We start from the raw sequence: 16,487 nt of genomic DNA on the forward strand, positions 1-16,487 counted from the left end.
TGAGACAAACACGGTCCACCCGGGCTTGGTTGATTGTCAATGGTAACCATTTTTCGTTGTGAGGCAGACATACTAAACAATAGTGTTGCCCTAAAATGTACATTAAAAAAACTATTATATCTCACTAGATTAGACAAAAATGCCTTTTATTATGTGGGTAACAAACAGGTCCATGTGATTCCACAACACTTGAAAATGTAGTATCTAAGGAATCAAAGTGAACATTAAAGACCTTCTAGTGGAAAAAGGCTAAACATATGTACATGTGTTTCACCTCCTCCCGGGCATAAAAATAGAAAGGTCCATCTTAACAGTGTACTGGAAGGAGAAGCGCAGGTCCACACTCGCACACAAACACAATTCCTAGCCACAAAAGGGAACACGAAGGCGGCCCTGTTGGCACATAGAGTGAACGTCACATGGTCAGAACCACCCAGCCCCACCCCAAGCATCTAAATTAGGGGTGGGCAAACTTTTCTTGCTCACTTGCTTGGTCACATTTGATTTTGGGAATTTTGGGATGGGTTTTTCGAATAGTTTAATAGTTTGATGTAATTAAAATAATGAATTACCATTTTTCTCTTACTTCTAGTACATTTGATTAAAATTAATACATTCAGAACGTCTAAATTGAATCATGTAAAATTGTTTCTATTACGAGTATTGTATTTTGAGTCACAACAAATCAATTTAGGAAATACGTATATCAAGATGAATAACTTATTTCAAATAGTTTTGATTTAATGAAACAATTGATACATTCATGATTCGTTTCATAATGGAATATTAGCTTTATGCTGTAAGGAATTTCTCCATAAATTGGATTACATTGTTACTGAAAGAACGACTAGTTTCACTTTATTTTAGCATACAATCATTTTCAATGTATGTTTAACCCTAGTGGTACGCATGCTCCCTCTTGTGGTAAGCAAGAGAATCACTAAAACAAATCAGTTTCAAACTGCAGTGTACACGTACAAATTTCAATAGCGTTTTTTTCTTTACTTTTGTATAATACAGTTAATATTTTAAACCGTTTTAAACGTTTTATAGTTTTTACATTTTTTTGTAGCCTAACAATGAATTTTAATTGGATTCAAACGCAATTTTATTGATTTCCTTATATTTAAGTGCAGTGTTGATGTTTAAATTGTACATAATAGTACAGTGACTTACAATTAAAAAAAAACTACTATGTGATAGTTAACTATTTGTGTCTGACTTGACTTATAAATATCAACATGTCACTTAAAAGGTTTTAAAAACCTTAAAATGAATGGATTAGTTCCAGGGGAAATGTTCAATTCAAAATAAATTAGACCAATTTGGAAGTAGAACATCTACTATAGAGTTTCTACTGTCTCTATGGGAGAACTACTCGGCCGCATGTGTTTCACAGTGTGACGGTTCTGTCCTGGTTGTTTTCGTGGCATCACGAGAGGAACAGGAAGGTGGTCCGTGGGTGTGAGTGGGGAAGGGGGGGTGGGGGGCCTGGGGACGATTTATCACTGGCTTGGCTTCAGTCAAACAGAAAATCAAGGGACAAGTGACAGCTGGGCTCCACATCTGCAGTCCAAAGGCAAAAAAGTAGTGCAGCTAAAGACGGGCTTGTTCGACTATATCACGCTTCTAACTTTTATATGGCGACCACATGTCTCGCCCTCGTTATGAACATGAGGGAGTGGGGTGGGGGTAAACTCCGTTGGTCCGCCGATCACAAAGAGGTGGCGGTGGCCCGCCCGCCAAAAATGTGCTCATATTCATTGAGGATGAGCTCCACGGCCTGGTTCTGGAACACCATGTTCACAGCCATATTGCCGTTGTCGTACTCGGGCCGCAGCAGCGTGGGCCCGAAAACGATGCCTAAGTTCTGCGTCGTCATACGGTTGGCGTCTGAGTGCTCCAGAACGCTGCGGGACACACACACACACAATTTTGATTTCGTTAATTAAATGCATCTTATTTATTTGTATTATTGTTGTCTTAAAAATGCAAAAATATTAACAGTGACTTTTGATGCAATTTTTAATCCATGGATTTTTTTTTAACACAGTCAAATATGAACAAAGTTTGAGATTCGATAGATGCTTTTATTATCGCTATGTTCACATTATGAACCTTTAAGGTTGCATTAAATCAACAAAAAATTCTTGTGCAGTGTTTACTGCCTCTTAACAGTCCATGCATTCACATTATAGCAACTAAAAACATGAATATATTAACTCAATAGTGTTACACCATTTGGAAATTAATTTCCGTCTCATTTTACCAAATTTAAGGTGAATGCACCTTGCCTTTTACAAGCTAGTTGGCCAAATCATCACAAAAAGTGTCAAAGGTGAAAAAAATGAGTGCAACACTGTTTGCAATATTCCTTACAAATTTAAATTCTGAGCGCCTTGATGTTCTAAGCCCTTTTCAAGCCATATATTGCAATTGTCTAAAAAGAGTACATGAAAAAAAAGTTTTGTTCCACTTTTTGTGTGACTTTTTACTAAATGGATGAAACGATCCAAACATCTAAATTGTAAAACATGTGCATAACAGCGTTATCATTTCATACAACGATCTACTAAAAACTGTTGACGTGCTAAATTTTGCACAGCGTGTCCTTGAAGTGCCTTTTACAACCCAGATGTCCCCACTTAAGTGTCTAAATTTGTCCGATTCCACCTATGTTAGTGTGCGTGCAGGGGGACTCAGGAATGAGTTGAAGCCACCGCATAAAGCATTCTTCTAAAAATGCCGTTGCCACCGAGCCACAGGAGCGGCCAGCAATTGCTCAAAACTTCCACATGAAACAGAGACAAGGAGGGATGAAGGGACGCGAGGGGGCGGGGGGAGCGAGGGAGCAGCGGTGGCGGCGACGCGCCTTCCAGCAAACGCACCGCAAGGCTCTCTTGGGACCTTCCCTCTCGAGGAGTGGAGGGGGAATGCGAGGATCGGTCGGCAAGAGACTAATAAAAGGCAAAAGGACCCAGACGGATAGAAGTGCTAATATACACGCACAAACGTGTCGGGCATTGTTTAAAAAAGAAAAAGTGTGATCTAAGTGGATGCTTGATAGCAATGACATCAGGGGAATTGTGCCCTCTTGTGGCCACATTCCAGTCAACGTCATGAGGTTCATCCAGTTTTTATAGCGCTTGAGCTCATTCGTGTAAACTATAAAGCATGTCATTTTTGGTGATATTTTACATTTTTTCCGAATGAATTTAGAGCTTGTTTCCTTATAAAAATAATAATAGTTAGTTTTATACACTTAATAAATTATTCTTAAAAAAGCTGTTTTACATTTTAGCCTATTTTTTTTTTTAAATCTTCCAAATAAAATGTTTGTATGTTATTATGCTTGACCATAGTTTAGTCGCTTAAATATGTCCAAAATCTTTGTTTCTTACCGTTTGAGGTGGCAGCAGATGAACTGTAGCGTGTCGTGGTTGGGCTGAGGCATGCTATGCACAACACTCTTCAGATGGTTCACTTTGTCCGTGTGGTCCGTCACCTCTGCAACAACACAACAAAACCGATTAAGACATTTCTGTTCTTTTCCATTTTAACACCGTTTCTTTTTTGTGATCATTCTTGAATCTCAATTGTGCTGACAATAAATTGAGGAATTGGATTTCCAGTCTTAGTTCCTCTTTCTATTTCATTCTTATGTTGTGGCAACCCAAAAATAAATATCAGTTCAAACACACAATGGTCCAGTTCCTGCAGTGAAAACGCACCAATGGACCAATAAGACAATTGGATGATCTGTCGCGTCCCCGCCCACCGTATCCACTTACTGACGGTGTCCACCACATCGCTGAAGAAGTTGAAGGGCACCAGCGGCTCAGGAAGCTCACGGAAGAACAGTTTCAAAGCTCCCGTGATGACATGAATGTCCTCCCACTGGTTCTCGTCCAAGTTCAGCTTCTCCTCTGAGTCAGACAACAGAGACAGAAGAGAATTTGAGCTCCGGAGTTTAATACCAAGTGACGCCCACTGAGAAGACCCAACACTGAGGCTGGCAGCTGCTGCAGCGACGAAGAAAAAAGATGCCGAATGAAAGCAAGAGAAGGTACATACGGAGAGTATAAATATCACATACAATATTTATTATGTATGAAGCAGAGTAGCGGGAGCAATTTTTGTTTTCCCCAATAGGTGGCAGACTTTGCCCACTGCTCGCATGTTCTCACCAAGTAAAGCGGAGGCCTGAGGGACAAACGCACCATGCTTAACAAATGTATCAGCCAAGAAACAAAACATCCAGCATTATATAATTTTTATTTTTTCTCCAATAATTAAGAAAATAATCAAGAAAAAATTAATATGTCTCTAATTCATGCCGATACATTTGTTAAGCAAAAAGTGTCAAGCAGAACCAGAAAAATCACTGCAGCTTGTGCGTGTGAATGCACATAAGAAGGCTGGGGCAAGGTTTAAAAAAAAAATAAAAAATAAAAAAAAAATAGTCCACATTCATTAGGGTGTACCTTGCACCAACTCAGCTGGGAACATGTAACGGCCATCAGTGGTCACAGCTCGCTCTAAAAGAACCACAAAGTTACTCTTAAGGCTTACCACCTTTAGCACTAAGATGACATTGGAAAATACAAATAAATAGAAAGTAAAATGTAGAATTTACGCACGCTTTGTGTGCGAAACCGCCGTAATTAAAAATAAACAACCTGAAATAGTGAGGTTGCACAAGTGTGCACACCCTCATAAATGGAGAAGTGGCTATGTTCAGAATGAACCAATGTCATTTCATCTCATGTTACATGGGAGTCATCAACTTACCTCCTTACATTCAAATGAAAGTGCCCGAGTCTGACATGACTATAATAATAATAAATAATGACACCAAAACCCAAGCCATTAAATAAATCCTCACCGTGGTTGACCAGGTAGCGTAATTTCTGAATGACCGCCAGGTTCCCAGAAACTCTATAGATGCCGTCAGTGTCCAAGCCTGCCAAATCAAACAATATCACACAAATATTTCGTTAAAACTAACTGAAATGGGAAACACAAAGAGTTTACATTGCATCAAAAACAGCAAACAAACGAAAGCAAGCTCAAAATTAATCTCACTATAGTTCAGAGGCAATCAATAAATTATAAAAGAATTGGACGACTTGTTTTTTCCTGTACTTGATTGTACTACTATATCGTGCGGATAAAGTTCGAGAAAAGGAAAGAATATCCTTGGCAGAGGTGATAAAACGAAGCACGCAAGGGAACAAAAAAAAAATCTAAATGTCTTTTTCTCCAACACAAAGAATTCCCAGGACAATGTAAAAATCGCTCTGTAGAAAGGCATGTCATCTATATTTCATCTCACAGCAGAAATAAAGCAGAAAGCCTCTTTACGGGACTCGTGAACTGCGGGACGAGTTGGCCGCTGCGTTTTACCTCTCTTCTCCACCGTCTCGGTGCAAAGCCTGACGAAGCGAGGCACCGTGCTCTTCTCCCGCTCGCACAGCATCTCCAAACGACAGCCGAACACCTGATCTGATGGCCAGTGACACACGCACGCACAGACACACATTTTTCGGTGTTTATTGGGTAAAAAAACAAATACATTTTGGAATTTCCATGTTATTGCCAAAAATAAATTAATAACACCAAATAATGGGGATGGATGAATACCGGTATCGGTACCATATTTCAAGGTATCGGTACTTGCAAAAGTGGCCGATATAACTACTGGTTGCCTTTTTGAGGTACAATAAGGTACTAGAAATGACCAATTAGAATTTCTATATTATTAGAATATTAAATTGCCATTAAATTTGTGCAATTTTAAGACAAATTGCTACATTGAACATATTTATTATTATTATTTTTTAGGTATAAAATTACTAGTGGTAAAACCTCAAGATCTGAGTACTCCAGGTACTCTTACTGAAAAAAAGTGGAAGTGAACATCTCGAGCAAACAGCAAAATGAGATAATGTACCTTTAATGAGGCCCTTCTCCTGTAGGGCCTGCAGAGGAGGTCGCTTAAGAATGAGCTTCTTCAGCCGGGTTTTCACCCTCTTCTTCTCTGTGTTCTCCAGGTTGGACGCCGAGCGAGGGACTGTGAGGGGGGGAATGGGTAGGGAGGAAGAAGAGGAGCAGGAGGAGGAGGTCAGTGCGGGATATCCCAGCAGATGCGACGGAATGGTGGTGAGGATGAAAAGCGGGAGAGCCGGGCGACGACGCAGGTGCGACGAAGCCAACGGCGGGATGAGCTGCCACGGCGGCCATGCTAAAATATAAGCGGGCTGGATGGAGGAAAGGATGGAGGAGAGGATGGCGGGGTGTAAGAACCCTACGTGGAGGTTGAGAGAAAGCGACGATGACGATGATGATGTTTTAGGTGAAGGTGAAGATGCAGCAGATGGACACCCGAGAAACAAAAGGCAAGCAACGGCACTTACGAGACCCTCTCCTTTCATCCTCGTCGCCGCTGTGGTCCAGCATCTCCACGCTACCCGCCCTTCTCAGGGAGTACAGCAGGACGTTATCTAACGGGTTTTCACGGTTCTGGGAGAACCAGAATAACAATAGCCCAAATTTCATTTAAATAAACAATCACTAGAGAGTTTTCACTTGTAAAATAGTAGCTGTCTTGCTGTCCCTCACCAGTCTGTCAATGACGTTCTGGATAGTGTGGTACCATTCCTTGATCAGAGAGTTCGTCTCCGACTGTAGCAGGAATTCGTTGCCCGTCACGGTCCTTAGCTGGAACACACACATTTGCAAACACCATGTAGTACTTTTTGTGCATGAATGTGTGTGTGTGTGTGTGTGTGTGTGTGTGTGTGTGCGCGCGCGCGCGTGTGTGTGTGTGTGTGCATGTTTGTGCGTGTGAAAAAGGAATGTTTATAGTCCTATTTGTTGCTGACCTTGAACACGTTCTTCTTGCTGGACAGCTCATTGGCCCAGTGTAGTTTGGCTCCTCTTAGGTCAACGCTACTTTCCGGGCGACTGTTTCCTGGTTTCTATTATAATCATCAAAGATCATTATTTAATATTCTGCAATATTATTATTTTTTGTATAGCAGAAAGAATATATGAGTATTGTCTGTCTACATGGGTTACTCCATCATTTGTGCTGAAGTATGCATATCTTCAAAATTGTAACCATTAGCATGCTAGCTAAATGGCATTTTATGGTGTCTGTTAGCATTAATTAAAAGTCTTTTTGTCAGGTCTTACCCAGCTGGAAGGCGTCTGCGATTTGGGATCTTTGAAGAAAACCAAACTGTTGCCGACCAACACCACCCAGGATGGACTCCAGTTTTTTCTACATCACAAGATTATTTGTTCATTAAAATGGTGATGGCTAATACTAAAACAATGAGATAGATGATCGTTTGAAACTTGAGTTTCTACTGTATTGCAACTACAAAATGTCACCTGAGTTTGCGACCTCCTTCTGCGATCTTGGTCTTATTCAAGAGGCCAGCTTTTTCCAACTCCTACAAAAGGACATATTATGTAAAACTCACTTTTTTATTGCTTGCATCCAAATCGTTGTGTCTCTGAACAACTATGGTGGTTAATTTACATAATACAACATAATAATTTTTAAAAATTTAGAAACAATTTTCTAGGCAAATAAATAGCGCTTTTCTTAAGAGGAAAACAAAATACTGTCCCCCGGTAATATTTACATAATTTTAATTCTACTACTACTTCGCAGCATACTGAAACTTCTATTTTCAGTGAGTTCACAACAGGTGTATCATCCCAGAGTGGGGACAAACGACTTCAAAAATTCCCACTGCCCGTTTGATGTGGAGAAGAAAAGAAGTCCTTGAAAAATATACTTCAACACGAGACGAAATAAATGGGACATTTGATGTGAAAAAAGGTGACGTTGTTTTCCCCTCACCGGAGTGTCGCCATCGCCATCTGGAGAACTCTCTGGAGACGGCGGCTCCACCACGATGTTGGTCACGTTACACGAGTAGTCTCGGCACTGCCGGACGATCTGAAAGAATCCAGGAAATGGCGTGCAAGCTCGTGTAAAAAAAGCATGAATGGGTCTACCAAGATGGGGGTGGGCGGGTGGGGTGGGGGCTACCTTGCCGTTCTCGGGCAGGATCATGGACTGCGAGTGTGAGAGCTGTTGCTTGACATCATGCAGTGGGGCAGCGTCGTGATATGGCTGGCCGCCATTGCCGAGCGCCATGGTGCAAATGGTGTCGGAGGACGCGGCGCGCTGCATGCTCTTCACAAATAACAGGCAACGTGCAAAGAAAGCAAATACAAAAGTCTAGGGTTATTGAGTGGAACATTTAAAACTCCAAAACAGCCATTTCTTTTTTTCTGTACACTATTTTGAGTCTTCAAGTCTTTTTGTAAGTTTCCATCTTCCCACAAAAGTTCATACAATCATGCACATACAAACCCAAGAAGAATGCATCATGCCAAGGCAGCAATAATGAAATACTTTTGCCAATCCCTGTAACCTACTTCTCTCAACAATCGCACCATACAACCGAAAAACTTGTAACTCTACAAGCAAGGGAGATTAAGCAACTAAGACCATCCACACTTTACTGTGATGCAACATGTAGCACTAAAAGCTGCTTGGGTAACAGCTTTTTTTTCTCTTCTTCTTAACACCATGAGTTGCTATTTCACCACCTTAATATGCATAAATGCTGATCTCCCGGTAACTAAAGCGCGTAGCTGGCATTACTTGAATGCATTCTGCGGGAATACAGTGGAGAGACGCGGCTGGGGCAAAGCTAATAATAGGGGCTCATTGATTTTCATGAGGTGAATTATTGTCTCCTTAAAAGCCCCTGTTTCCGTCCTCTCATCACAGCCACGCTAAGGAAATACAGTGGACAAGCTCAGGACTAGGGCCTATGCAAAAAAATAAAAAAATAAAATACAAATATATCGTAATTTTCGGACTATAAGTCGCGTTTTGTTTTTCATAGTTTGGGTGGGAGGGCGACTTATACTCAGGAGCGACTTATATGGTTTTTTTCACAAATTTTTACTTGATCATTAACACATCACTTACTTACAAGTATAGTTGACCACTTCACATGTTATTTTTTAGTATAGTTGATCACATGCTTTTATATCTTTATCTTGAACATATTCAAAACATAAAAAATAGAGAAAAAATCAAATGAAGCAATTAACACTTTAAAGTGCCATATCCAAGTCCACTGTCTGCTGTATGCACACTTGCTCCATTTTTGCTCCTCTTATATTTATTATGTTATTTGTTTATTTATTATTTATTCATCACTCTTATTTATTCATTGTTTGTGCCTTCTTGGTTTTTTTTGTGTTGTTTACTTGTATGCATATTGTGTATTATGTCTTGTCACCGTGGGATAGTGGGAACGTAATTTCGATCTCTGTGTCTTGGCATATGAAGAAATCGACAATAAAGCAGACTTTGACTTTGATGAAACAACCAAATAAACAAAACAAAAAACTACATCTGAAAAAAAAAATATTTTCAGACGAAACTGGCTGAGGGCGCTCTAAATGGGAAGGGCTTAAGAAAAATGGCACCAAAAAGAAACTCAATATATATATATATATATATATATATATTACTTCTCCAACATCGGCAAACACTGTACAGCACAAAGCACTGCACTGAAAAGAGAGTACTCCCCCCAAAAATAATCTAACTTAATTGATAACAAGTAATCCAATTGCTCAGCTCTACGAAGGATGTGAAAGGATCCATGCTCTTTGTTGTGCTCCAGTTATAATAGGAAGTAGAGAATCTTCTCACGCAGTTACAATTTCAAAAGTCTGAAGACCCTTGTGTTCTTCCCGCTGTGCTGAAGGAACATGAGCGTCATCTTTTGTTTTGTGTGCAAGGTGAAATTCAAGGTGACACTCATAACATTCCCTTTTTGCCAATGAAAGGGTGGGAAAGGATGAGACTTTCACCTGTTTCATCCGCCAGCTGTGATCAATGTTCCTCTGGTGGCTTCCAAAGAGGAAATCTGGCGAGAGCTAGAAAAAAAGACAGACAGGAAGTTTTTAGTGCAAGGAGCACAGAATAAAACAGTGTGCTAACTAACACTGAGCCCATTTTAGTATATTTTTTAAAGCTGAGTACTGTGGTGATGACACTGGGCCCACCGAAAGGCAGATGACAACACAGCCAAATAGTTGAAATCACTCACTGTACTCATTTCTAATGAAAACACTATGTGTAAAAAGACTTACTGCAAACGTGTTCATCACCACCGAGCTTTAGAGAGCCGAATTCTCATCTCGCTTGTATGGCTTTAGTCGTCTGGTGTCACGACAACACTCCTTGTCGTGCCGCATTTAAAAAAAAGTACAAACTGTCTCGTCTCTTCTTCCTTGCGGGCCAGGACTTACTTCCCCATTGTAAAGGGGAAGCTGCATTTATCAGCATGTACAGCAGCGCAAGCAGGAAGATACGCACTCAACCTTTACACTCTGACGCCAACGACACTGCTACGACAACCGCAGCGCAACGTGGTGCCAAGGCTTTACCAGTACGGAACTTGTTATTTAAATGAGTATAGCAACAGAAACATGCCAAAAGAAGACCTTCATACAAGTCATGTTTTAAAAGAAAAGTCCAAAAAATATGCAAATATGTCACCAAACTATTTTACATCAATGTTGCCATGATTCTACCAGCTTAGTGGTGGCAACCACTATTTCACCATTTTGATGACAAGATGATGCAATACTCCCCAGCGTGAGAAGGCCCTTTCTAATGCATTAATGACAGAAATAAAAACCTGCTGGTCGTAAGATAGGTGGAATTCAGCCCAGTTTTATTAAAAAAAAAAAAAAATCTTAGGAATGTTCCAGTCATAGCAATGTGGCCAAATCATTTATTTTATGAATTTGGCTGAGCTCCTGCTTGGTTGGTGCAATCACTCCATAATGTAAAGCAACATATATGGGTCAAGGCACCTTGCACTACCTTCACAGGGGAATCACGCCTTTGATAGCGCTTTTTTTTATTTATACAATGTATTTTTGATGAGCGTTATTATTGTTGCTACTATACTGACGCAAGGATGATGCAACCAAAAGACGTTAAACGCTTATTTAGGACAATGAGGATCAGGCCTTGGATGATTTGGCATCTAGATATCGACGCCGATATGGCATTTGCCATTAAGGTTTATTTAAATTATGCTAAATCAACCCCAAAAGACAACATTGTGTGCAATTATTCGATGGAATAATCAATAGAATAATCAATTCTACAATATATTCCAAAGAAACAGCGCTAATGTTCAAATCGTATGAGTGACTTAGATGGTGCAATATTTTGGGTTTTGAAATACCCCTGGGGGTCTAATGGCTTCTCCTGCTGGTCCACATCTGATCAAAGAGGCATTACCTCATTATTCCCTGCAGGGGGATAAGCCTGCCGTAAATGCGTCACGGGGGCAGTTGGAGTCAGTCAGCAATGATGGGGCAACTACAGCGATGTAATCCTACTTTTTAATTTAGCCAGGCTCTTAATCTGGTGCGTCGTGCTCGTCCAGAGCCTCTGTGCACTCTGGATGAGCCTGACAATGTGACTTCGGAGGCTCGCTAAAGTGAATACTTTATCTCACTCTTGTTTTATTCTAGGCATGTAGCCGCCTGGCTATTTGTCTAAGCACACAATGGCACATGAATTATGATAATGTGGTTAATAACTCATGATCATTGCGAGGGAGCCTAATTAAAATATTGTTGCAACATTCCAAAGCAGCCACTGAGCACACCATTAGACCAGTAAAAGCACTTGAGAGGAATTCTTGCATGAGAAAGTAAACACAGTAAAGTACAGAAATAATATACAATGGATATAAAAAAGTCTACACACTCTCCTGGTGAAATGCCATGTTATTGCAAAACAAAACAACAAAAACATAGCCCAAGATAAATCATTTAAAAAAAAATGTCCCCACCATTTCATGGCCTATCACTTATATTAAGTGAAATATACAAATCTTTCAGGAGGCAAAGTAAAAATAAATAAGGTAGATAATGATTTGATCCTTGAATAAAATTCATCTCATGTCTATGAAAAACTAACACATTCGCTGTTGTTAACAGTTTTGGTACCTATTTGCTGTTGTGCTGTTTTTGAAGAAGCCCTAAGATGCCACAACAGCCAATAATAGACGTGGAGAGACAGAAAACAAAAAAGCTTTTTCATTGTCTATCAGCAAAGTAGTCAAACGTTTCTATTAGACAGGACTTTGGAGTAAGACAATATATCTACAGTGGATACAAAATCAAGTCAAAAATCAATTCTCGCAGGTGCCGACGTGAATTCGAGCAAGTTTCACGAGACCGCCTTGTGGTAAAAAAAAAAATCTACGTTCAAATGAAAGAGTAATAATTTCAACTGAAAGGCAGGCTATGTCAGCAAAAAGTCACTGCCACATATTTACGCACATTTAAGATGCTTTATTTTTAAACCTGACGCTAATCACCACATTAACGTTTGTGTAATTGTCGACAATGCATTTATATACGTGCAGGAGGCTTACCCTGTGCACTGTACCGTTGCCAGTTGCAGAAAGGGGCAGCGTCAGATGACTTGTTTCTCTTGGTAACGTTTGCGTTGGAATGACCTGGTAGAGAAGAAGACATTAGAAACAGTCGAATGTGCCCTATTTTATCTTTAAATTTCAATGGACAAGGTCCAATAAATGCTACAATTTCTGTAAGTACAAACCTCACTAAATGTTCTTTGACAAAAAAAGATTTAGACAAATTAAGCGAACATATAACTGAGACATCTTTGAACCCTGACCTTTCGCTAACCTCTCTTTAGGGAGGCGTCAATGAATAAAGCTCTTTATCTGGAAAAAGCTTTTCATTAAACACATTGAGACTAAAGCGCAAACCTGTTTGTTGGCGCCGGTGCCTCCGCGGGCTCTCCGAGGAGGCTTCCAGGATCTCTCCTTGGTGATGCTGTTGACGTAGTAGCTTCTCAGTGTAGACGGGTCCACGTATTGCTCCCACAAGTCCATGACCTGCTCAGGCTGCTGGCCCGGATTGGGACTCGGGGGCTCCATTTGCGAAGCACGCCTGTCTACCTGTGGTTGATGGTAAAGAGGTGACTCCTGCCAGGACAGTTGGGACAGATAGGACTCTGTCGGGACCTGAGGAAAGAAAACAGGTATAGCAATATATGGGTTTAAAATGTGCTGAGAGCTCATATAAGTTAAGTGATTTACTCACGCAAATAGACGTGTAATACATAGTCAAATGTAAACCCGGCACGGTTTGATTTTTGACACTAAACTGTGACGATTTAAGAGCGTAGCAAAAGATCCAACAAGCTGTGGATTAAAATGAGGTTACTGGGAGGACAAGAAATAGAAGATGTTTTGATGGAATAAAGCCAAAGTATTTACTCTCTAAGTGACTGGAAAAACATTACACATTTATCACAGCCACCTCACAACACAACTGCTTTACAGTTATGCAATGCAATGCAAAGCAAAGAAAAGCACAGAGCACTATGTGACAATATTGCCTTCAAACAGGCCGTACAGTTCGTAAAGGTTTTATAATGGTGACAGTTTCACATTGCTGGAAACTAGCCGGCGTACAAAAACGCATAGACAAAGCAGTACTGACTTTAAAAACAAACTTCTCCTAGTGTGTGAGTTCTCTCTCTCATTCTGTATTTGGGAGAGAAATTTCAAGGGATAAAGAGCAAGCATGTCCTGCTTACTGGGATTAAGCGTACAATGTTGGTAGGGAGATGACTTATGCGGACTCTGATGTAATTCTGGGATGCCCTGACGTCATTCCTGACATGATTGATTCTCTGAGGGGGATTATTAAAGGCACAGACAGGGAATGAAACACAACTTCATCTTCTATAGCTACTGTATATCACACTTTGACACGGACTGAACATTTTTGATTATTAAAGACAAGCAGCTGCTTAAGAACAGTTCTGGTCCAATCGCTTTGTGATTTATGCATGCCCTCACCCCTGACATGCTCACTCACGCCCTACCTGCAAATGGTTGTTCTTGCCAGCAGATCCCACCATGTCCCATTGGCTGCAAGACTTCTTTGGAAGCCGGTAGTTGACGTGGCTACTGAAGCTCCCGCCCACCTCATCGTAAGGGTTCTCCACCACATTGTCCGCCAGGTTGCTCTGGCTCTGGCTGCGAGTGATCATGGGGACCACTCTGGAATTGCATTGTGAGGCGGGTGCGTCTCCGGGCACCACAAGGTGGCCTGACCGGGGGGAGGAGGAGTTGAGTGCAACGGTGGAGAGACGGACGCCACTCTGATTGCCGATGGAGTTAAGACCTCTGAAGGCACTGTTGGAGCTGAGGTTCTCCATGGAACGGTAGATGGGTTTACTCGCTGTATATGAAAACATACAAACAACAACGATTGTGTCATAAAATGTTGTTGTTTTTTTTGTTCCTTTCTCACTTTACCTTGGCGCTCTTCGTGATAGGCAACCTCCGTGGGGCTCGGCGTGAGCGCCACTCGAGGCAAGATGCGGACGTTGGAGTTGAGCGACGCCGAGATGATGAGGTGTTGGCGGGAGGGCATGGGAGCCACAGGAACCTCGGTCACGTATGTGGCCGGCACGTACAGCGGCTTGGTTTTACTTGCGGCCCCTATCCTCCGTACCTGTCACACCACAAGCATCTTGTTTTAGCATCTGCTGTGGACACATATATTTTATTATACGGTGTATATTAACTATAATGTAATTTATAAGTAAAATTATTTTATGGGGTTTAACCCTTTTCTCACCTGCCACCAGTCGACGTTGGTCTTCTTAAGGAGTATAAAGCGTTCGCCTTCTCGGATGCAAACCTGCCTTCCATCAGCACCACGATAGTTGTAATCATATTGGGCCTCGAGAACCACCGTGCCGCTGGGCACGCCGCACAGCGTCACCCCCCTGGAGTTCACCGCGGGCGCCACAGCAGGCTGCTGATGCCCCATTGAGCGCCGCCATGTTCCAGACAGCATGGTTCTTCTCTGATCGTTCAGTGAAGAGAGCACCGATGGCGGATGACAGCAAACCAGGTTGGATTGGCGCTGGCCGGGGGTGGAGACCGGACCTTTGCTAGTTCCATACTCTGGAAGAACCACAAGGGAAATTTTAAGATGACTAAAAATAAGAATCGGGTTCTGACCTCGTGGAGTTATGAGAATCGCAGTCTTATGGTGAGTCACCCAACCTCACTTCCATTTTCTGCCAATGACACGATCAGTAGCAATCGGACTAAATCTCTAAGACTCTGTTTCTGTTTTCTGTTTCTGAGGGAGTCTTAGAAATGGCGAAACACATGGGGAGATAACGAGATAAAGTATTGAACTGCATGCTTCACGTGTTTCTACAAGTTTTACATTCATCATTCAGAAAGATTTCGGTGAATCGTTGTTGAGCACACCCTAATACATCCAGCATGACTCAAGAAGTATTCTTCTTTAAGTGATGAAAGTGCTTCAGCGGACAGCAAGGTTTTTTTTTCCTTATTGTAAGAGACTCGTGTATTATTTATCCATGTCCAAAAACATTTTAAAATGGCCCATCTCTATGTATCGGACGGAGAGAAATCATATTAAAAGAAACTGGAACAAGCAAATTCAGAGATGGTGCTACACTGGGGTCGTCTCAAGTTAAGCACAACACATGCCTGAAAATGATGAAAAGGCAAGTGCTAGGTTAAGACAAAATGAAAAAAAAAACAATGATTAAAAACAAAAAATGAAAATGTGAGTGCATGAATAATGCTATGTGTTGTGTGTGACAGCAGTGTAAAGGGAGCAGGGTTCACTGGCTCAACCTTGATAATCCCACTGTTATTAAAGCAAAGCCCTGAAGCAGTAAAGTCCTAGGCTGAGGAGAATTACACTAAAACCCAAATGTACCACAGTAATGGTGGTGGCTAGCATGGTCAAAAATAAATAACATCAGTAAAAGTGGCAAGAATAGTAAATGGAATGTGGTGACATAAGCAGGTTGTGTTACATTAAAGATAAGTCAACTCCCAAAATTTTCTTTGTAATATGTTCTGTGCAGATAAATGTTTAGTTTGTGGACTTTTTGTCAACTTAAAATGACATCATAGGTGACAGGCTTCAGGTTACAACCAATCACAGCTCGCCAGTTTTCTGAAGCTGAGCCGTGATTGGTTGAGACTTGTGTGATGTCATTTTCCACTGACAGCAATTAGCAAAATGGCCGCTCCTGAGATTGATGGATAAGCCTTTTGGTTGTTTTAATACAGAGTGTAATTCTTTTTCTGTTAATAAATATCAACAAACAGCTTGAAGTCTCATTTTTTAGGAATTTTTCATGACAGTATTAGCCATAGTTCTACTTGGAGTGAACCTGAAGTGACGAGTTGATAATACAGTGTCCATATCGCAAGTTCAACAAATTTGTTGGAAGTCACATCTTTTATTCATGTTATGTTAAGTGACAAATTTTCCATTACGGAATAGTTTTGTTGAGTAAGATTCCATTT

At 41.0% G+C, this 16,487-nt stretch overlaps 1 protein-coding gene and 2 long non-coding RNA genes across 8 annotated transcripts; 2 read left to right on the forward strand and 1 right to left on the reverse strand.

Annotated features, from left to right (window-relative positions):
* Positions 1–125: 125 nt before the first annotated feature.
* On the reverse strand, positions 126–14,982 carry arhgap9 (Rho GTPase activating protein 9). Of its 4 annotated transcripts, XM_049734885.1 has the most exons (22): positions 14,761–14,982; positions 14,436–14,634; positions 14,302–14,358; positions 14,000–14,226; positions 13,709–13,804; positions 12,873–13,130; positions 12,513–12,596; positions 9,919–9,984; positions 8,069–8,215; positions 7,877–7,975; positions 7,399–7,460; positions 7,198–7,285; positions 6,885–6,980; positions 6,622–6,720; positions 6,417–6,522; positions 5,954–6,073; positions 5,407–5,505; positions 4,886–4,963; positions 4,485–4,538; positions 3,792–3,926; positions 3,402–3,507; positions 126–1,910 (listed from the first exon to the last, which is right to left on the reverse strand). In XM_049734885.1, the coding sequence occupies exons 1-22, from the start codon at positions 14,980–14,982 to the stop codon at positions 1,715–1,717; spliced, it is 2,694 nt and encodes an 897-aa protein (XP_049590842.1). In that variant the 3' UTR covers positions 126–1,714. The 4 variants fall into 4 exon arrangements, with proteins under 4 accessions (XP_049590842.1, XP_049590839.1, XP_049590843.1 ...); XM_049734882.1 differs by having other exon boundaries at positions 14,000–14,358; XM_049734886.1 differs by lacking the exon at positions 13,709–13,804 and having other exon boundaries at positions 14,000–14,358.
* On the forward strand, positions 3,921–7,361 carry LOC137840724 (uncharacterized). 2 transcript variants are annotated; one of them, XR_011087662.1, is made up of 4 exons: positions 3,921–4,066; positions 5,338–5,511; positions 6,054–6,398; positions 7,191–7,361. It is a non-coding gene; the product is annotated as an uncharacterized lncRNA (long non-coding RNA). The 2 variants fall into 2 exon arrangements; XR_011087661.1 differs by lacking the exon at positions 7,191–7,361 and having other exon boundaries at positions 6,054–6,417.
* On the forward strand, positions 13,009–16,013 carry LOC125977865 (uncharacterized). 2 transcript variants are annotated; one of them, XR_007484758.2, is made up of 3 exons: positions 13,009–13,147; positions 14,023–14,341; positions 14,456–16,013. It is a non-coding gene; the product is annotated as an uncharacterized lncRNA (long non-coding RNA). The 2 variants fall into 2 exon arrangements; XR_007484757.2 differs by having other exon boundaries at positions 14,026–14,341.
* The last annotated feature ends 474 nt before the right edge of the window (positions 16,014–16,487 follow it).

This window comes from Syngnathus scovelli, chromosome 11, assembly GCF_024217435.2.
Source record: "Syngnathus scovelli strain Florida chromosome 11, RoL_Ssco_1.2, whole genome shotgun sequence".
NCBI classification, from domain to species: domain Eukaryota; kingdom Metazoa; phylum Chordata; class Actinopteri; order Syngnathiformes; family Syngnathidae; genus Syngnathus; species Syngnathus scovelli.

Coding starts and splice junctions, on each gene's coding strand:
- arhgap9 (XM_049734882.1), bottom strand. CDS start 14,982: ATGCTGTCTGGAACATGGCGGCGCTCAATGGGGCATCAGCAGCCTGCT. Junction 14,635..14,760: donor CCAACGTCGACTGGTGGCAG/GTGAGAAAAGGG, acceptor GTGGTGTGACAG/GTACGGAGGATAGGGGCCGC. Junction 4,539..4,885: donor ACGCTACCTGGTCAACCACG/GTGAGGATTTAT, acceptor TGGTTCTTTTAG/AGCGAGCTGTGACCACTGAT.